Genomic DNA, 21973 nt, shown 5'->3' with positions numbered 1-21973 from the left:
CACCTCAACGACCTGTCAATCAATCGTCCTGTAGGATATTTTCTTGTTTTGTTGTAGCACGTTTAGTGACTACAAACCTGTTTCTGTGTAGCGAGGCACCCAGGACAACTAACCACCAAGATGTCGATGGACGAGCCTGAGGATCTGGAGATGGAGGGAGAGGAGGGGATAGACGCCAAGGAGCTGAAGAAGGAACTGGCTGAGTCCAAGGCAGTGAAAGTGCTGATGTTGGGTAAGTGAATCAACCCATTGGTGTGAATGTATCGGAGGTGCTTCAGGAAATATGCTCTTGTGATGAGGTAGCCCTGTCTGGAACTCGTAAGGTCATTTTGGCCGAATGGCTGAAACGTTGGAATCCCCCATGAGTTTTGGTTTCCTCTTCATAAAGGAACTGAAAGGCAATATTTCAGCTAAATACCGTGGAATCATAAAAAGGATATTTGTTGTGACATATGATGTGATTTCAGAGATTTGGTTGAGGTCAATGGTGGAAAAAGTACCCAATTATCATACTTAATTAAAAGTAAAGATACCTTAATAGAAAATGACTAAAGTAAAAGTGAAAGTCACCCAGTAAAATACTACTTGAGTAACAGTCTAAAAGTATTTGGTTTTAGCTGGGGAGCACATTCTAACACTAACACATAATTTACAAAGGAAGCATGTTGTGTTTAGTGGGTCCACCAGATCAGAGGCAGTAGGGATGACCAGGGATGTTCTCTGTTTAGTGAGTCCACCAGATCAGAGGCAGTAGGGATGACCAGGGATGTTCTCTGTTTAGTGAGTCCACCAGATCAGAGGCAGTAGGGATGACCAGGGATGTTCTCTGTTTAGTGAGTCCACCAGATCAGAGGCAGTAGGGATGACCAGGGATGTTCTCTGTTTAGTGAGTCCACCAGATCAGAGGCAGTAGGGATGACCAGGGATGTTCTCTGTTTAGTGAGTCCTCCAGATCAGAGGCAGTAGGGATGACCAGGGATGTTCTCTGTTTAGTGAGTCCACCAGATCAGAGGGATAAGTGTGTAAATTGTACCATTTTCCTGTCCTGCTAATCATTAAACATGTAACGTGTACTTTTGTGTGTCAGGGAAAATGTATAGAGTATAAAGTACATTATTTTCTTTAGGAATGTAGTGAAGTAGAAGTTGTCATAAATATAAATAGTATTGTAAAGTACAGATAACCAAAAAACAACTTATGTTGTACTTTAAAGTATTTTTTACTTAAATACTTTACACCACTGGTTGAGGTTTGTATTAAACTGCCATCCAGAAGCAAGGAGGGACCACATCGGAAATGGGGGGGGGGGCATCATTTAATACGACATGATTGGTTCCTCTGAAAACCTGGCCTCAAGATAGGACAAAAAATATTTCAAATGAAATTGAGATAACATCTGTAATTTTCACATTTAATCTTTCTGGTGTTGAATATATTCCATCAAATGATATCATACTCTTTCTCTGGTCCCATTTTAATCAAACACAGACAATAAGGCCTAGATTCAATCAGATAAAGCGTCAACCGGCGATAGCCCACAACCGCATAGCTGATGTTTTGACGGTGTCAGAGGTGGAACTGCGCAGTTCCACCTCTGACACCGCCAGAACATCAGCTGTTCGGTTGTCGGCTATCGCTTAATGCTTGATCTGATTGATCACTCGCTCCCACTCGCATTAGAAGTTCAGGACGAGAAAGTGTACGCTATATAGAAATAAGGACACTCAAATTGAAAATCATTCAACTAAATAATGAGGACTTCTATCAGGCTAAATAATGAGGACTTCTATCAGGCTAAATAATGAGGACTTCTATCAGGCTAAATAATGAGGACTTCTATCAGCCTAAATAATGAGGACTTCTATCAGCCTAATCAAAGAGTAGATGACTTGTAAACAAGTCTGCATGGAATTTCTATTATTGCGACTTAATGGTCGTGCCGGAGACAACAGTTGTTGACAACTAGCGTTGTAGCTAAGCCTAACCCTAATCCTTTTCCTAACCTTTACCTCATTCTCCTAATTTTCTGCATTAATTCACCTAACCTGCTGCATTAGTTCTCCTAACCTGCAACATTAACTATCCTAACCTGCTACATGAATTATCCTAACTTGCCACATTAACTATCCTAACCTGCCACATTAATTATCCTAACCTGCTACATTAATTATCCTAACCTGCTACATTAACTATCCTAACCTGCTACATTAACTATCCTAACCTGCTACATTAAGTATCCTAACATGCCACATTAATTGCTATGTAAACAAATCCTCAATATTACCACAACGGAGCTGCAGCTCAGTTCCACCTCCGACACCATCAAAACAACCACTCTGTGGATGTCGGCAGAAACTGATCTGATTGAAACAGGCCCCGAGTACTGATTCTGTCTGTGAATTGAATATGCACGTTGTCTGAACATTGACAGTTAAGAACCAACACACAAAGATCAAGGCATAATATTATTTATCTCAGAATGTTTCAGCTATATGTAACTGAACCTAGAAAAGAAGGAAGAGATTTTTGTGGTTTGTTAAAGTACAGATTCAGACCTTGAGGTACATTGAGCTCCATCGCTCCCCGAGCTCCATCGCTCCCCGAGCTCCATCGCTCCCCGAGTTCCATCGCTCCCCGAGTTCCATCGCTCCCCGAGTTCCATCGCTCCCAGAGTTCCATCGCTCCCAGAGTTCCATCGCTCCCCGAGTTCCATCGCTCCCAGAGTTCCATCGCTCCCAGAGTTCCATCGCTCCCAGAGTTCCATCACTCCCCATGCTCCATCGCTCCCAGAGTTCCATCGCTCCCAGAGTTCCATCGCTCCCCACGCTCCATCGCTCCCCGAGGTCCATCGCTCCCCGAGGTCCATCGCTCCCCGAGTTCCATCGCTCCCCGAGGTCCATCGCTCCCCGAGGTCCATCGCTCCCCGAGTTCCATCGCTCCCCGAGGTCCATCGCTCCCCGAGGTCCATCGCTCCCCGAGGTCCATCGCTCCCCGAGGTCCATCGCTCCCCGAGGTCCATCGCTCCCCGAGTTCCATCGCTCCCAGAGTTCCATCGCTCCCCACGCTCCATCGCTCCCCGAGTTCCATCGCTCCCTGGGCTCCATCGCTCCCCGAGGTCCATCGCTCCCCGAGGTCCATCGCTCCCCGAGGTCCATCGCTCCCCGAGGTCCATCGCTCCCCGAGGTCCATCGCTCCCCAAGGTCCATCGCTCCCCGAGTTTCATCGCTCCCCGAGGTCCATCGCTCCCCGAGGTCCATCGCTCCCCGGGCTCCGACAGCATTCACCCTTTCACACTACTGTGACGACCCAATTCAAACTGTACTGTACTGGCTCAGACTTAAAGTATATTTTTTTACATAGTCCCTTTTACAACACAACACTCTTCCAGAACCTATGATGTGTGGGTTCAGATTGGTTCTGGGCTCAGCAGGATTTAGTTGGGCTGTGGCTTAGTAGTGTGAAAAGGGTAATCCACTTGGCCTCTCTGCATGTGGCCACTTAAAGTCTCAGTCAATGCTAATGAACAAATCCAAAAACAGGTCTCGGTAATATATCCAGATAGTGGAATAGACAGATCTATTTCCATACGCCTAACCAGGCCAAATAGCTAACGCTGAGGTCTCCACAAACTGTTTTAGCATCCGGTACCCTTTTCACACTACTGAGTAAAGCTGAGCTGTGCTTCTGATTTGACCTGTTGGAAAGGTGTGTGTGTGTGTGAGACACAGTGTTCTCACTCCTACCAGTGGTACCGTAGAAATAGTGTTGTGTTCTTTAGCAGACAGTGTTAGTGTGACCAACTGACCGGGGTTCGAATCCTGTGTTATCCCTTTGATGGTGAGCAAACACAAGTATTTAAGGTCTCAGGTGGCTGGAGCAGGCAAGCGTAGTTCAATGAACGACTTCTGTTACTTTAGCTCTTGTCTTGATACAAAGTGGTAAGATGTTTCCAGGTTACATAATGCTTGTTGTGTTAAGACACAGGACCAGGTTACATAATGCTTGTGGGGTTAAGACACAGGACCAGGTTACATAATGCTTGTTGTGTTAAGACACAGGACCAGGTTACATAATGCTGGTTGTGTTAAGACACAGGACCAGGTTACATAATGCTGGTTGTGTTAAGACACAGGACCAGGTTACATAATGCTTGTTGTGTTAAGACACAGGACCAGGTTACATAATGCTTGTTGTGTTAAGACACAGGAAACATGAAACCCATCCATAACACTCAGCAAGGGGGTACATGAAGAGGAGGATCGGCCAACCTTAATGTGGAAGGGCACTGAGCCAATGGGTGTCATTATGTAACCTGGTCCTGTCTGTGGCTATGAGTGGCGCAGGGCTCAACCAATTAGAGTAGATTAAATGGAGAACACTTCTCCATAAGAGGCATCTATTGGATGATGTCTGTCTATGGTCTTTATAACTGCTGTGTTGTTGAATAATCTAATCAACTTCACTACAATTACCCATTTAACTACTAAACGAAGCTGAGATTGTTTTAGTTGAATAGCCAGCTGTATAGCGAACTCCTATCTATGTAAATGAACATGCCACCATAGGAGTTGGCAAGACAGCACAAACAGATTTGGATCCAGGTTAGAGCTAAAATGAGCTGAGACTTATATACTGACTGGCCTGGCCTGGTTACAGGATGACATTATATACTGACTGGCCTGGTTAAAGGATAATATTATATATTGACTGGCCTGGTTACAGGATGACGTTATATAATGACTGGCCTGGTTACAGGATGACATTATATACTGACTGGCCTGGCCTGGTTACAGGATGACATTATATACTGACTGGCCTGGTTACAGGATGACATTATAAACTGACTGGCCTGGCCTGGTTACAGGATTACGTTATATAATGACTGGCCTGGTTACAGGATGACATTATATACTCACTGGCCTGGTTACAGGATGACATTATATACTGACTGGCCTGGTTACAGGATGATACTATATACTGACTGGCCTGGTTACAGGATGATACTATATACTGACTGGCCTGGTTACAGGATAACATCATATACTGACTGGCCTGGTTACAGGATGACGTTATATACTGACTGGCCTGGTTACAGGATGACGTTATATACTGACTGGCCTGGTTACAGGATGATGTTATATACTGACTGGCCTGGTTACAGGATGACATTATATACTGACTGGCCTGGCCTGGTTACAGGATGACATTATATACTGACTGGCCTGGTTACAGGATAACATTATAAACTGACTGGCCTGGTTACAGGATGACATTATAAACTGACTGGCCTGGTTACAGGATGACATTATAAACTCTCTTTCCATTATGGTCCTCTCTGAGAAGCATCGTTCCATTATGGTCCTCTCTTTCCATTATGGTCCTCTCTTTCCATTATGGTCCTCTCTTTCCATTATGGTCCTCTCTGAGAAGCATCGTTCCATTATGGTCCTCTCTGAGTAGCATCGTTCCATTATGGTCCTCTCTGAGTAGCATCGTTCCATTATGGTCCTCTCTTTCCATTATGGTCCTCTCTGAGTAGCATCGTTCCATTATGGTCCTCTCTTTCCATTATGGTCCTCTCTGAGTAGCAGTAGTAGTATGGTGTTTAAAGGTTTAAGTATAAGGTATACGGTTTTAAATAAGTGACACCAAGGCCTTTGTCCTGAACTGCCTGAGAGAACCATGAGCATCCCAAATGGCACCCTATTAGACCCTAGTCAAAAGGAGTGCACTATATAGGGATTAGGGTGCTATTTGAGCCGTAGTGCACTATATAGGGAATAGGGTGCTATTTGAACTGTACTGCACTATATAGGGATTAGGGTGCTATTTGAGCCGTCCTGCACTATATAGGGATTAGGGTGCTATTTGAGCCGTAGTACACTATATAGGGAATGGGTGCTATTTGAGCCGTCCTGCACTATATAGGGATTAGGGTGCTATTTGAGCCGTACTGCACTATATAGGGATTAGGGTGCTATTTGAGCCGTACAGCACTATATAGGGATTAGGGTGCTATTTGAGCCGTCCTGCACTATAGGGAATAGGGTGCTACAGTGCCTTGCGAAAGTATTCGGCCCCCTTGAACTTTGCGACCTTTTGCCACATTTCAGGCTTCAAACATAAAGATATAAAACTGTATTTTTTTTGAAGAATCAACAACAAGTGGGACACAATCATGAAGTGGAACGACATTTATTGGATATTTCAAAAAAATTTAACAAATCAAAAACTGAAAAATTGGGTGTGCAAAATTATTCAGCCCCTTTACTTTCAGTGCAGCAAACTCTCTCCAGAAGTTCAGTGAGGATCTCTAAATGATCCAATGTTGACCTAAATGACTAATGATGATAAATACAATCCACCTGTGTGTAATCAAGTCTCCGTATAAATGCACCTGCACTGTGATAGTCTCAGAGGTCCGTTAAAAGCGCAGAGAGCATCATGAAGAACAAGGAACACACCAGGCAGGTCCGAGATACTGTTGTGAAGAAGTTTAAAGCCGGATTTGGATACAAAAAGATTTCCCAAGCTTTAAACATCCCAAGGAGCACTGTGCAAGCGATAATATTGAAATGGAAGGAGTATCAGACCACTGCAAATCTACCAAGACCTGGCCGTCCCTCTAAACTTTCAGCTCATACAAGGAGAAGACTGATCAGAGATGCAGCCAAGAGGCCCATGATCACTCTGGATGAACTGCAGAGATCTACAGCTGAGGTGGGAGACTCTGTCCATAGGACAACAATCAGTCGTATATTGCACAAATCTGGCCTTTATGGAAGAGTGGCAAGAAGAAAGCCATTTCTTAAAGATATCCATAAAAAGTGTTGTTTAAAGTTTGCCACAAGCCACCTGGGAGACACACCAAACATGTGGAAGAAGGTGCTCTGGTCAGATGAAACCAAAATTGAACTTTTTGGCAACAATGCAAAACGTTATGTTTGGCGTAAAAGCAACACAGCCCATCACCCTGAACACACCATCCCCACTGTCAAACATGGTGGTGGCAGCATCATGGTTTGGGCCTGCTTTTCTTCAGCAGGGACAGGGAAGATGGTTAAAATTGATGGGAACATGGATGGAGCCAAATACAGGACCATTCTGGAACCTGATGGAGTCTGCAAACGACCTGAGACTGGGACGGAGATTTGTCTTCCAACAAGACAATGATCCAAAACATAAAGCAAAATCTACAATGGAATGGTTCAAAAATAAACATATCCAGGTGTTAGAATGGCCAAGTCAAAGTCCAGACCTGAATCAAATCGAGAATCTGTGGAAAGAACTGAAAACTGCTGTTCACAAATGCTCTCCATCCAACCTCACTGAGCTCGAGCTGTTTTGCAAGGAGGAATGGGAAAAAATGTCAGTCTCTCGATGTGCAAAACTGATAGAGACATACCCCAAGCAACTTACAGCTGTATTCGCAGCAAAAGGTGGCGCTATAAACTATTAACTTAAGGGGGCTGAATAATTTTGCACGCCCAATTTTTCTGTTTTTGATTTTGTTAAAAAAGTTTGAAATATCCAATAAATGTCGTTCCACTTCATGATTGTGTCCCACTTGTTGTTGATTCTTCACAAAAAAATACAGTTTTATATCTTTATGTTCGAAGCCTGAAATGTGGCAAAAGGTCGCAAAGTTCAAGGGGGCCGAATACTTTCGCAAGGCACTGTATTTGAGCCGTACAGCACCGGTCCAGGTTACAGGTTGGGGTCGGTGACATAGTATTTGGGTTTTAAAGGTTTTCAAATACATGTTTTGAATAAAGATTTTAAGTGACTTCAAGTCCTTTTTGTCCTGAAGAGTCTGAGACTCAGTGAGTCCCATTGAGCCACAGTGAGGCCCACTGAGGCCCAGAGACGTCAGTGATCTCCTCACAGACTGTCCTCTTGCTCTATTGTCACTCTTCCTCATAATCTAACTGGGTCACATTAGTAAGGGGCGTTTGTTATGTTTCAGTAGTGGACTGTATAGGGAATAGGATGCAGTTTGGGAAGTAGCATATGTTTCTCTGGCCACAAGGTCCAAGAGTATTCTTGGCCTGAGGGACTTCGACTGAACTGTAATTATGTTACATATTATGTGACTGATAAAGGTCAACAGATATGTAATGACATGGCTTTTGTTTTGCCATTTTACCACAAGCAGAACATACGTTTCTTCTAATACATTATCTGTCTGTGTCACTGATGAAAGCCATGTAACGAAACGTTAAATGGATGACATTTAACTGTCAATAAATGGTGTATTTTTTTGTTTTCTTTCAGGTGCTGAGGAGTCGGGGAAAAGCACCATCGTAAAACAAATGAAGTGAGTTCATTTAAAACTGAAGCCTCTCACTGAATGTGGGGCAGCTGAGAGAAATGAGCCGCAGTGTCAAATATATACCACTAGGGGCAGCTGAGAGAAAGTGAGCCGCAGTGTCAAATATATACCACTAGGGGCAGCTGAGAGAAAGTGAGCCGCAGTGTCAAATATATACCACTAGGGGCAGCTGAGAGAAATGAGCCGCAGTGTCAAATATATACCACTAGGGGCAGCTGAGAGAAATGAGCCGCAGTGTCAAATATATACCACTAGGGGCAGCTGAGAGAAATGAGCCGCAGTGTCAAATATATACCACTAGGGGCAGCTGAGAGAAATGAGCCGCAGTGTCAAATATATACCACTAGGGGTAGCTGAGAGAAATGAGCCGCAGTGTCAAATATATACCACTAGGGGCAGCTGAGAGAAATGAGCCGCAGTGTCAAATATATAACTAGGGGCAGGTGAGAGAAATGAGCCGCAGTGTCAAATATATACCACTAGTGGTATATTGACACTGCGGCTCATTTCTCTCAGCTGCCCCTAGTTATATATTTCTGAGAGAAATGAGCCGCAGTGTCAAATATATACCACTAGGGGCAGCTGAGAGAAATGAGCCGCAGTGTCAAATATATACCACTAGGGGCAGCTGAGAGAAATGAGCCGCAGTGTCAAATATATACCACTAGGGGCAGCTGAGAGAAATGAGCCGCAATGTTACAAATATACCACTAGGTGGCAGTTTGGATAAGTGAGCAACACCAACCCCTTCTTCTTCTTCTTCTTCTTCTTCTTCTTCTTCTTCTCTCCTGCACAGAATCCTCCACCTGGGCGGTTTTAATAAGGAGGAGAAGGTGATGTACAGAGAGGTGATCTTTGGTAACATCCTGCAGTCAGCTCTGTCCATCGTCAGAGGCATGGGCATCCTGGGGATCAAGTATGGATCACCAGCCGCAGAGGTGGGTACTGCAGGTTGGGTGTGTGTGTAGAACTATACTATAATATACCATACTACAATATATTATATTACACCGTATGAACCTGTTATACTAAACTATACTGACATATATGTGTTGTTTTCTGTGTGGCCAGGATGAGGGCACAAAGCTGGAGAACCTTTCCAACTCTACTGAAGAGGGCACCATGCCTCCTGAGCTTGCTGAGTGCATCAAGAAGTTGTGGCTGGACCCTGGCATCCAGGAGTGCTTTGAGAGAGCAGCTGAGGGCTACCAGCTCCTCGACTCCGCTCACTAGTGGGTTAATCTGTCTGCCATTATTACTCAGGACCCGTATTCACTAGCATTTCAGAGTGCTGATCTAAGATCAGGTTCCCCCCTTGTCCATGTCATCTTACTCATTATGATCTAAAAGGCTAAACTGATCCTAGATCAGCACTTCTACTTGGAGACGCTTGATGAATACAAACAGCTCTGACATTTACAGCCTATCTTAGTGATCTGATTCTTGGATTGATTGATTGTGCCATTCGCCGACAGCTTCCTCAGTGACCTTGACCGCATCACCGTGGCTGACTTGACCCCCAATGACCAAGACATCCTACGGTGCAGGATCACGACCGGCGGGGTTAACGAGGAGAGGTTCATCTGCAGAGACATCCAATTCAGGTGATGCTACAGTAGCTAACTACCAGAGTGCCTTGTCACAGTACAGTATAGTACACCTGAAAAGAGGTCAAATTCAGGTAAGGTAGTGTAATTGGTGCGACCGTACCATAGACCTCTTGCACAACAACCGAACGTCTTAACCAGTAAAGAGAATCCTTGTGATCTGAGAGCAGCATTTGGGTTTACAACCCTACGGTTGTGTTTACACAGACAGCCCAATTCTGACCTTTTTTCCCCCCCCTCACCAATTGGTCTTTTGACCAATCACATAAGCTCTTTTGCCATTGCCAATAACTCGGCAAAAGATCAGAATTGGGCTGCCTGTGTCAACGTAGCCAGTAAGGGCTATGTTTCAATGAGAGTGTGATTTCAAATCACCTGTATTACACCAGCAACTTATAGAGCATGAAATATATATATTTTTGTATTTGTATGTGATCGCTGCTAGAATGGAACCACCAACCTTAACAAGTGCCACGCTCTCACCATATACACCAACTAAGTACACACTGGAGCAGCTGGGATGTTTTCCTAACACACACTCATGATGATTAAGTACTGTAGTTGCTGAACGCTCCTCTCCTGTAAAAAGAAAAAAGGGCTTTATAATTGATTGGGTTAATTGATGTGATTGTTGTGTCTCTCTGACGGACAGGATGTTTGATATGAGCGGTAGAAGAGAAGAGAGGAAGAAGTGGATCCACTGTTTCCAGGGCGTCCATTGCGTCCTGTTCTGTAGTGCCCTCAGCGCGTATGACCTGGTGCTGCTGGAGGACGAGGAAATGGTGAGTGATTATACACACACACACTTCAAAGTGAAACTACAGGAGACTCTACCTCACTTGGGACAGTTGAGAGGGAGATGATTCAACCACACCACAGAAGATGCTGATATGAATCAACCACACCACAGAAGATGCTGATATGAATCAACACCACCACAGAAGATGCTGATATGAATCAACAACACCACAGAAGATGCTGATATGAATCAACCACACCACAGGAGATGCTGATATGAATCAACCACACCACAGGAGATGCTGATATGAATCAACAACACCACAGAAGATGCTGATATGAATCAACAACACCACAGAAGATGCTGATATGAATCAACAACACCACAGAAGATGCTGATATGAATCAACAACACCACAGAAGATGCTGATATGAATCAACCACACCACAGGAGATGCTGATATGAATCAACCACACCACAGGAGATGCTGATATGAATCAACCACACCACAGGAGATGCTGATATGAATCAACCACACCACAGGAGATGTTGACATGAATCAAACACACCACAGGAGATGTTGATATGAATCAACCAAACCTCACATGGCTAGTGACTGCAGCCAGCTAAGGTTGTTGACGGTTTTGTAGCCCAACGATGATCACGATGATAATGATACATCATTCCTATACCCTCCTCTCCTGTTTTCAGAACCGCATGCACGAGTCTCTCCACCTATTCAACAGTATCTGCAACCACAGGTTCTTCGAGGACACCATCCACGTGCTCTTCCTCAACAAGAAGGACGTCTTCCAAGAGAAAATCAAGCATGTCCACCTCAATGTCTGTTTCCCTGACTACGATGGTGAGTCCTACTCTGAGTCCCAAATGGCAAAACGTTGTTTTCCCTGAGCTTTTGGCCTTTCGTTTGGAGTTTATTTACCATGCGACGAATGAATGAAAATATCGTAAATCTCTCACTGATTAGTTTCAAGTTATTGTCACATGCACAAGTACAGCGAAATGCCTTTCTTGCCTGATTTTTCCTAATCAATGTAGCTATCAATATCAGTAATACAAAAAAAAACATTCAGAAAAAATGTCATGTAGAACAAAAACACACGAGAAACAGAAATAAGAAGAAGGCGAGAATGTACCAGTCAAAAGTTTGGATACGCCAACTGGACAGCTAGCCTACCAGCAGAACATCCTAGCTGCCCTGACTACAGCTAGCCTACCAGCAGAACATCCTAGCTGCCCTGGTTTTTCTTTATTTTTAATATTTTCTACATTGTATAATAATAGTGACGATATAGGCCACTCCAATACCAATACCTTGACTTTGTTGTCCTTACAACTTTGGAAGTATGCTTGGGGTCATTGTCCATTTGGAAGAGTCATTTGCGACCAAGCATTAACTTCCTGACTGATGTCTTGAGATGTTGCTTCAATATATCCACATACTTTCCCCTCCTCATGATGCCATCTATTTTGTGAAGTGCACCAGTCCCTCCTGCAGCAAAGCACCCCCACAACATGATGCTGCCACCCCCGTGCTTCACGGTTGGGATGGTGTTCTTTGGCTTGCAAGCCTCCCTCTTTTTCCTCCAAACATAACGATGGTCATTATGGCTAAACAGTTCTATTTTCGTTTCATCAGACCAGAGGACATTTCTCCCAAAAGTACGATCTTTGTCCCCAGGTGTAGTTGCAAACCGTAGTCTGGCTTTTTAATGGCGGTTTTGGAGCAGTGGCTTCTTCCTTGCTGAGCGGCCTTTCAGATTATGTCTATATAGGACTCGTTTTACTGTGGGTATAGATACTTTTGTACCGGTTTCCTCCAGCATCTTCACAAGGTCCTTTGTTGTTGTTCTGGGATTGATTTGCACTTTTTGCACCAAAGTACGTTCATCTCTTGGAGACAGAACGCGTCTCCTTCCTGAGCGGTATGACGGCTGCGTGATCCCATGGTGTTTATACTTGCATACTATTGTTTGTACAGATGAACGCGCTAGCCTCAGGCATTTGGAAATTGCTCCCAAGGATGAACCAGACTTGTGGAGGTCTACAATTTGTTTTCTGAGGTCTTGGCTGACTTCTTTTGATTTTCCCATGTTGTCAAGCAAAGAGGCACTGAGTTTGAAGGTAGGCCTTAAAATACATCCACAGGTACACATCCAATTGACTCAAATGATGTCAATTAGCCTATCAGAAGCTTCTAAAGCAATGACATCATTTTCTGGAATTTTCCAAGCTGTAAACTTGGAAAAAGGCACAGTCAACTTAGTGTATGTAAACTTCTGACCCACTGGAATTGTGATACAGTGAATTATAAGTGAAATAATCTGTCTGTGAACAATTGTTGGAAAAATTACTTGTCATGCACAAAGTAGATGTCCTAACTGACTTGCCAAAACTACAGTTTGTTTACAAGAAATGTATGGAGTGGTTGAAAAACAAGTTTTAATGACTCCAACCTTAGTGTATGTAAACTTCTGACTTCAACTGTAGTTGTCCTTGGTTCCGAACCAATCATATTTCTTACTTAAACTTAACCCAACCCATAACCTTTTACCACGTGTAATTACATACTTAGTGTCTCACTTCTTGCCTAAACTTAACCAAATCACATTTGTTTCTGCCCTCGGTGGCAGAGTTGCCATTAGAACAAGGAAAACTCCATTCTGCAAGTGGGGTCTGAGTGTATCTTCCCCCTCGCTAACAAGACATTTTGTTACACACTTGATATAGATCCTCGGTCAGTTCATTCTTTCACTGAAATTCACAGGATTAAGAAAAATCACTTTGAATGAAAAAGTATCTGAATGAAGTATAAAACCCCTCGTATTCCCTCTGTAGGGCCAGACCCATACAAAGAGAACAGCAACTCCTGTCACATTTTCAACCTTTAAACTCTTCTCTCCCTTATAGGGCCAAATACATACGAAGACGCCAGTAACCACGTGAAGATGCAATTTGAGTCTCTGAACTTGAAGCAGGCGGAGAAACCCATCTATACCCACGTCACCTGCGCTGTAGACACACAGGACGTGAACCAGGCCTTCGACACCATCACAGACATCATCAAAATCAATCTAAAAGACGCCGGGCTGTTCTGAGGCAGCTCCTGATTGAAGGTATGACCGTCTATATTACTGCCTGATGCATGCACACACACACACACACACACCTCAGTGCCCAGCAGGAAATCCCTGTCTGAGAACAGACATCAGTCCTGTCGCCTCACTGACACACTGTAATAAGGGCCAGCTGTGGCCAAACTATCGGCAATTCACTTATAACACACGATGACATACTGTATTTGCCTTGACATGCCATTAATATTGCCTTGGTCTGAGGCGCTTTGTCCCTTCTAGTACATTTTGTTTCTATGGTTCAGACCGTTTGGGACGGCTGAAGGTGAGGATGGATGAGTCATAAAGCTAACATTGACTCAATACTATCTCTGTCCCTCCCTCGAGACTATCCGTCCACTCTCCCTCCCTCTCACATCGCCTCAACACTATCCCAACACTATTACAGTCTCCAAAAGGGCCATTAGACAGACCTAAATAAACTATACTTTTCTCTAAATAAATGTGGTCAAATATACATTAGAGCAGGGGTGGGCATTGAAGCTGTAGTCTCGGAGCGAGAGTGTAGGCTTTTGTTCCAATTTGGGTGACCAAAACGAGCTGAATTTGCAGGCATGATCTATGACACAAGTAGCATTCACATAGGCACAACAGATTCTCAGAAAGCTTACGTATAGATGTAAAAACATGCATTCAATTGAAAATCCTATTTTCTTCCTTTCTCCAGAACTTCCTTCCATCCATCAGCCAAACCCCTTGGTTTTATTTGGCCACTGTGCTGAAGGAGGTGGACAGTCGGTGGACAACTGTTTATCGGCTGTCACCATCACCACCTCCGAACCCTGGTTCCTCGGATGCTTCCTCTACATCATCAAAGCCTTAACATCAAGGCCATTGGATTGAAAGAGTATCAAAACATCAAACAAAAAAAGGCAGCAGCCATAAGCTCTTCTTTGAGTTGAGGCATTGGACAGGACTTAAATTGTGGAATGTACCTTTAAATCCCTGAAGCTAGTGTTTTTGTCTTACCTTCAGTAGTCTCCTGTGGTCTCCATTTGAACTTTTTTTTAAAAGTTATAAAGTAAACAGTTGAAATTTCAATATTTCAAAATTCTATTTTAATAGAATAATAATCTTTTACACTTTGTAAATAATAAACCAATCTTTATTTTAAGAAAGACATCTGAAGTACTGTGAGAAAGAAGGGATCTTGTATTTTTGTTTTTGTGATGTGTGGACACATAAAATAAAGATGCATATACTTCCCTGTTCGGTTTCTGATCGTTGAAGGTTACAATAGTATTATGACATAGTAGGGAACATTAACCCTTTCCCATAGTGCCGGTACACATTTCGGATCCCGGTACTCATAATATTTTAGAGGAAATATTCTATGAGGTGCCAGTACTCAAGTAGTAGAAAATGACAGGTTCTGATATTATAACACCAGCCCACTTCAAGCACTGCTTTGCCATTGGCTGGATTGCGAAATACAAAAAATACAAATATGGAGATGAGCGGAGAGCTTTAGTGCCATAATTTAAATGGTGGTTAAGATCAACAACATCATCTGTACAAAGTCAAACTGAACCAGAAACATAATGTAGTTAAGCACATCTGATCAGTCTCCAGGGTTGTAATTCATTAGGGCACACCGTTTCAAAATGTAGCAAAAAAGTTCTTATTAAAGTCTTATTGGACAATTCCAGGTATTCCCTCCCTGTTTCAGTGTATTTTCTTCTGTTTGGGGGCCTAATGGTGAATATGACCCTGGAATGTAGAGTATTGTTTGGGGAAGTGGTGACAGTCTATCCCAGATACAGTAGGTAGTGCCTATTTGGCAACCGTTTTCTGGACAGAATTAACGCTCAGTGGAGTTTTTTTTTGGTTCCGAACCAATCATATTTCTTACTTAAACCTAACCCAACCCATATCCCTTTACCATGTGGAATTACATACTTAGTGTCTCATTTCTTGCATAAACTTAACCAAATCACATTTGTTTCTGCCCTCAGAGGCAGAGTTGCCATTAGAACAAGGAAAACGCCATTCTGCAAGTGGGGTCTGAGTATATCTTCCCCCTCGGTAACAAGACATTTTGTTACACACTTGATCTAGATCCTTGGTCAGTTCATTCTTTCACTGAAATTCACAGGATTAAAAAAAATATCCGAATTAATTATAAAAGGCCATAAAATATCAAGCTGTGAATTCCAAAATTCTCTTTCATGCAGGTAATCAATCATTATTGTCTTATAAAGTGTTGTGATACAATTATTAATCTCACTTGACAATAATCAATATTCAATGATATATAAATGTACAATAATGTGCGGTAGTGGACAAGAGTCCTAAATATAAAAAATATTGTTCAATACAAAGTGGTCCATTTTCTACATTATTTTTTATTTTAAGAATCAGAAATAAGGATTGTAGCCTAAATTAAACCTCTATTGAAGACTATTGAATTCATGAAAAGATGAATGATTAAAATCTCAAAACTGTGAAGAGTTAGAGTAGGTGCAGGTCAAATCTATCACATGAATTCCTGATCCATACGCCAACTTCAGACCATTAACCAAACTCATAGATTGCATTTATTTCTATCAGATAATCTAAAGACATACCGAAATGAAAAAAACTATTTCTACTACTTTATACAAATAACATGCTTATAAAATACATGTGTTTTTAAAAAAATGGGAAATGAAATGAGGCGAGACATATGACTCAGTGAACGAATGCAACAGATTGGAGAAAAAAAGAAACATAACGAATCGTGAAATATTACGATGAGAGATATTCAGCTTGATGATTGGGTCCTTTTTGTTTCATATATACCAGTAGTGTGTCAATCTATAGATGTGAGCACTGGAATGAAGAGAAGGGATGGTCAAAAATAGTGCACTACATAAGGGAATAGGTTGCCATTTGGGAACTAGCCAAGGATTATCTGTGGGATTTGTTGGTTAATCACCAACTAAATGTCATAAAAACATCACTTCACTCCATATACATGATCTGGAACTAAAAACAGAAGTGCTCTGTAGTCGGACTTGGCAGTTCCCATAGACGTCACAGGGAGTGTTTCACTAGTGAAGATGTTATCCACAGTTCAGTTCTGTCCTGCTCCTCGGTGTGCATCAGAGTGTTGAACATGGAGGAAAATCCTCTTGGGGGAAAAACAAAATAGGAACCAAATCCCAAAATGCAGCATTCATCAGGTGCTGCATGCAGTGTGGTAACGAACAGTCTCAGTCTCCGGGTTCTACTTTCTAGAATCTTCTACGATCATCTAATGCAAACATCCCAAGTCATCATCCCCTCCCATGAGGCTCGCCAGACACCTACAAAGGATGAAGAGAGAGGAACAGGATAAAAACTCTGCCAAAGCCCCATTATACAACTCTGCCAAAGCCCCATTATACAACTCTGCCAAAGCCCCATTATACAACTCTGCCAAAGCCCCATTATACAACTCTGCCAAAGCCCCATTATACAACTCTGCCAAAGCCCCATTATACAACTCTGCCAAAGCCCCATTATACAACTCTGCCAAAGCCCCATTATAAAACTCTGCCAAAGCCCCATTATAAAACTCTGCCAAAGCCCCATTATAAAACTCTGCCAAAGCCCCATTATAAAACTCTGCTAAAGCCTCAAATTATTTATAATGACGGCCTAACAAAAGGCCTCCTGCGGGGACGGGGGCTGGGATTAAAAATAAATAAAATAAAATAAAAGATATAGGACAAAACACACATCACGGCAAGAGACAACACTACATAGAGACATATCTAAGACAACATCACAGTAAGTTAGCAACACAACATGACAACAACATGGTAGCAATACAACATGGTAGCAGCACAAAACAGGGTACAAACATTGTTGAGCACAGACAACAGCACAAAGGGCAAGAAGGTAGAGACAACAACAACAATCACACAAAGCAGCCACAACTGTCAGTAAGAGTGTCCACGATTGAGTCTTTGAATTAAGAGCGATAAAACTGTCAAGTGTTGAGTGTTTGTTGCAGCTCGTTCCAGTCTCTAGCTGCAGCAAACTGAAAAGACGAGCGACCCAGGGATGTGTGTGCTTTGGGGACTTTCAACAGAATGTGACTGGCAGAACGGATGTTGTATGTGGAGGATGAGGGCTGCAACCAACACCAGGTCTAGGACCTGCACCTTCAACCAACACCAGGTCTAGGACCTGCACCTCCAACCAACACCAGGTCTAGGACCTGCACCTTCAACCAACACCAGGTCTAGGACCTGCACCTTCAACCAACACCAGGTCTAGGACCTGCACCTTCAACCAACACCAGGTCTAGGACCTGCACCTTCAACCAACACCAGGTCTAGGACCTGCACCTTCAACCAACACCAGGTCTAGGACCTGCACCTTCAACCAACACCAGGTCTAGGACCTGCACCTTCAACCAACACCAGGTCTAGGACCTGCACCTTCAACCAACACCAGGTCTAGGACCTGCACCTTCAACCAACACCAGGTCTAGGACCTGCACCTTCAACCAACACCAGGTCTAGGACCTGCACCTTCAACCAACACCAGGTCTAGGACCTGCACCTTCAACCAATACCAGGTCTAGGACCTGCACCTTCAACCAATACCAGGTCTAGGACCTGCACCTTCAACCAACACCAGGTCTAGGACCTGCACCTTCAACCAACACCAGGTCTAGGACCTGCACCTTCAACCAACACCAGGTCTAGGACCTGCACCTTCAACCAACACCAGGTCTAGGACCTGCACCTTCAAACAACACCAGGTCTAGGACCTGCACCTTCAAACAACACCAGGTCTAGGACCTGCACCTTCAACCAACACCAGGTCTAGGACCTGCACCTTCAACCAACACCAGGTCTAGGACCAGCACCTTAAACCAATACCAGGGCTTGTAAGTACACATTTCCCGGTAAGGTCTACAGTTGTTGTATTCGGCGCATGTGACAAATACAGTTAGATTTTATTTTATTTGAATACCAGGTCTAGGATCGGCACCTTTAACTAATACCAAGTCTAGGATATTTTTTTACAGGGATTCAGTAACTAGAAAGATCAAAAGGTCACTGACTTGAAGATCCCTGTCACCTCAGTAGAGTCCACACTCCTTGAGGTTGATCTTGATGATGACGTCTGTGACGGCGTCAAACACAAACTGAACGTTCTTGGTGTCGGTGGCACATGTGAAGTGGGTGTAGATCTCTTTAGTGCCCTTCCTCCTGTTGAGATCCTCAAACTGACACTGGATATAGGCTGCTGCCTCCTCATATGTACTGGCACCTGTAATAATTATAATAACAACAACAATGATAATAATGCATTATGGGTACTGTAGTACACTAGATATAAGCTGCAGCCTCCTCATATGTACTGGTACTTGGGTTGGTGAGGAGACAGATATCAGAACAAGAGCATTATGGATAATGTACTACACTGGATGTAGGCTACCCTCTCATATGTACTGGCACCTGTAATAATAATAGTGCATTATGGGTACTGCAGTGCACTGGATGTAGGCTGCCACCCTCCTCATATGTACTGGCACCAGGCAGCATTGGTGAGGAAATGGGACACCATGAACCTCTAAATCAACATAAACAAAAAAAACAAAGACATAAAAATAGTTACCAATTCTGTGCATTATACATATATTTTAAATGTTTATGTCATTCAGTACAACTCCCTAACTAATCAACCTACTCTATTCTACAGCGCATTCCCTTGTCTCCTTAAATCCTATAAACAGGACGACTCGTCAGAGTGGATCAGGACGAAGAGAGAGGTCTGGCTTATCCAAACTGACAAGCCTCAGAAAGGAGGGATACATACATATTTAAAACACCTATTCTGAAGTGATCTAATAGAGTTGGATTAAATTATTCAGAGACTAAGGGTTATATCCATATCTGGTTAGTATTAGAGGCATTAAACTCTGTATTGGTCTGTCTGGTTAGTATTAGAGGCATTAAACACTGTATTGGTCTGTCTGTCTGGTTAGTATTAGAGGCATTCAACTCTGTATTGGTCTGTCTGGTTAGTATTAAGAGGTAATAAACTCTGTATTGGTCTGTCTGGTTAGTATTAGAGGCATTAAACTCTGTATTGGTCTGTCTGTCTGGTTAGTATTAGAGGCATTAAACACTGTATTGGTCTGTCTGGTTAGTATTAAGAGGTAATAAACTCTGTATTGGTCTGTCTGGTTAGTATTAAGAGGTAATAAACTCTGTATTGGTCTGTCTGTCTGGTTAGTATTAGAGGCATTAAACACTGTATCGGTCTGTCTGGTTAGTATTAAGAGGTAATAAACTCTGTATTGGTCTGTCTGGTTAGTATTAAGAGGTAATAAACTCTGTATTGGTCTGTCTGGTTAGTATTAAGAGGTAATAAACTCTGTATTGGTCTGTCTGGTTAGTATTAAGAGGTAATAAACTCTGTATTGGTCTGTCTGGTTAGTATTAGAGGCATTAAACTCTGTATTGGTCTGTCTGGTTAGTATTAAGAGGTAATAAACACTGTATTGGTCTGTCTGGTTAGTATTAGAGGCATTAAACTCTGTATTGGTCTGTCTGGTTAGTATTAGAGGCATTAAACACTGTATTGGTCTGTCTGGTTAGTATTAGAGGCATTAAACACTGTATTGGTCTGTCTGGTTAGTATTAGAGGCATTAAACTCTGTATTGGTCTGTCTGTCTGGTTAGTATTAGAGGTAATAAACTCTTAGCTTAAAAACAGCCAAATTTAGTCTCTGCAGCCAAGAGGGTAGCCTCTAAAACTGCGCAATTGCTGGAAAAAAATCCTGTCTGTATGATATGTTTGTCTGGTTAGTATTAGAGGTATTAAGCTCTGTTGCAGTCTCTCTCTGTCTGTATGGTTAGTATTAGCAGCCTGGTCTCAGACTACAAGTAACATACTAAACGGACAACTTTAGCATTATAACTAATTAACAAATTTGAATTTTAATGCCTTTTAGCTATAACCCACAACCCAAAAGGTTGTGAGTTTGAATCTCATCACAGAAAACTTTAGCATTTTAGCCAATTAGCAACTTTTCAACTACTTAGCATGTTAGCTAACCCTTCCCTAACCCTTGTAGCTAACCTTTCCCTTAACCCTTTAACCTAACTCTCAAACGAAATCTTGACCCCTAACCCTAACTGGTTAGCTGCTGGCAAATGCAGGAAAGCGATGTTTGGATTAATGCTTACGAGCCTGCTGCTGCCTACCACCGCTCAGTCAGACTGCTCTATCAAATATCAAATCATAGACTTAATTATAACATAATAAACACAGAAATACGAGCCTTTGGTCATTAATAATATGGTCAAATCTGGAAACTATCATTTAAAAAACAAAACGTTTATTCTTTCAGTGAAATACGGAACTGTTACGTATTTTATCTAACGGGTGGCATCCATAAGTCTAAATATTGCTGTTACATTGCACAACCTTCAATGTTATGTCATAATTATTCTGGCAAATTAATTACGGGCTTTGTTAGGAAGAAATGGTCTTCACACAGTTCGCAACGAGCAAGGCGGCCCAAACTGCTGCATATACCCTGACTCTGCTTGCACAGAACACAAGAGAAGTGACACAATTTCCCTAGTTAATATTGCCTGCTAACATGAATTTATTTTAGCTTATGTATTGATTTTAAGAAAGGCATTGATGTTCATTGGTGCTAAGACCGTGCTTTTTTCGTGAATGTGCTTGTTAAATCATCACCCGTTTGTCGAACTAGGCTGTGATTCGATGATAATTTAACAGGCTCCGAAATGATTATTTGCAACGCAGGACAAACTAAACTAGTAATATCATCAACCATGTGTAGTTAACTAGTGATTATGTTAAGATTGATTGTTTTTTATAAGATAAGTTTAATGCTAGCTAGCAACTTACCTTGGCTCCTTGCTGCACTCGTGTAACAGGTGGTCAAGCCTGCCACGCAATCTCCTCGTGGAATGCAATGCAATCGGTGTCCAAAAATGCAGATTACCGATTGTTATGAAAACTTGAAATCGGCCCTAATTAATCGGCCATGCCCTCTAGTATGGAACATTTCTGGTAGATTTTATTTCAGCTCATGAAACCAACACTTTACATGTTGCGTTTATATTTTTGTTCAGTATATATTGAAAGCAGGTGCTTCCACACAGATGTGGTTCCTGAG

General features: G+C 42.6%; 2 protein-coding genes across 5 annotated transcripts in view; one reads left to right on the top strand and one right to left on the bottom strand.

Moving 5' to 3' along the window:
* LOC109881066 (guanine nucleotide-binding protein G(t) subunit alpha-2-like) overlaps positions 1-16569 on the top strand; it is a 48037-nt gene extending 31468 nt beyond the window's left edge. For both annotated transcript variants that reach the window (XM_031794777.1, XM_031794778.1), the window contains exons 2-10: positions 92-232; positions 8275-8317; positions 9129-9270; positions 9404-9564; positions 9808-9936; positions 10592-10721; positions 11390-11543; positions 13610-13815; positions 14501-16569. In XM_031794777.1, the coding sequence (XP_031650637.1) occupies positions 121-232; positions 8275-8317; positions 9129-9270; positions 9404-9564; positions 9808-9936; positions 10592-10721; positions 11390-11543; positions 13610-13797 (1059 nt within the window). In that variant the 5' untranslated portion in view covers positions 92-120 and the 3' untranslated portion in view covers positions 13798-13815; positions 14501-16569. The remainder of the gene's footprint in view (positions 1-91; positions 233-8274; positions 8318-9128; positions 9271-9403; positions 9565-9807; positions 9937-10591; positions 10722-11389; positions 11544-13609; positions 13816-14500) is intronic.
* LOC109881067 (guanine nucleotide-binding protein G(i) subunit alpha-like) overlaps positions 16159-21973 on the bottom strand; it is a 74544-nt gene continuing 68729 nt past the window's right edge. The window contains exons 8-9 of one of the 3 annotated variants that reach the window (XM_031794774.1): positions 18875-19083; positions 16159-17120 (exon numbers count right to left, since the gene is read on the bottom strand). In XM_031794774.1, the coding sequence (XP_031650634.1) occupies positions 18893-19083 (191 nt within the window). In that variant the 3' untranslated portion in view covers positions 16159-17120; positions 18875-18892. The other 2 variants (XM_031794775.1, XM_031794776.1) reach the window with 2 other exon arrangements.

Source organism: Oncorhynchus kisutch, linkage group LG17 (genome assembly GCF_002021735.2).
Source record: "Oncorhynchus kisutch isolate 150728-3 linkage group LG17, Okis_V2, whole genome shotgun sequence".
Taxonomy (NCBI): Eukaryota; Metazoa; Chordata; class Actinopteri; order Salmoniformes; family Salmonidae; genus Oncorhynchus; species Oncorhynchus kisutch.
Note: the sequence above shows the minus strand (reverse complement) of the source record. Positions and strands in the feature narration are given on the sequence as shown.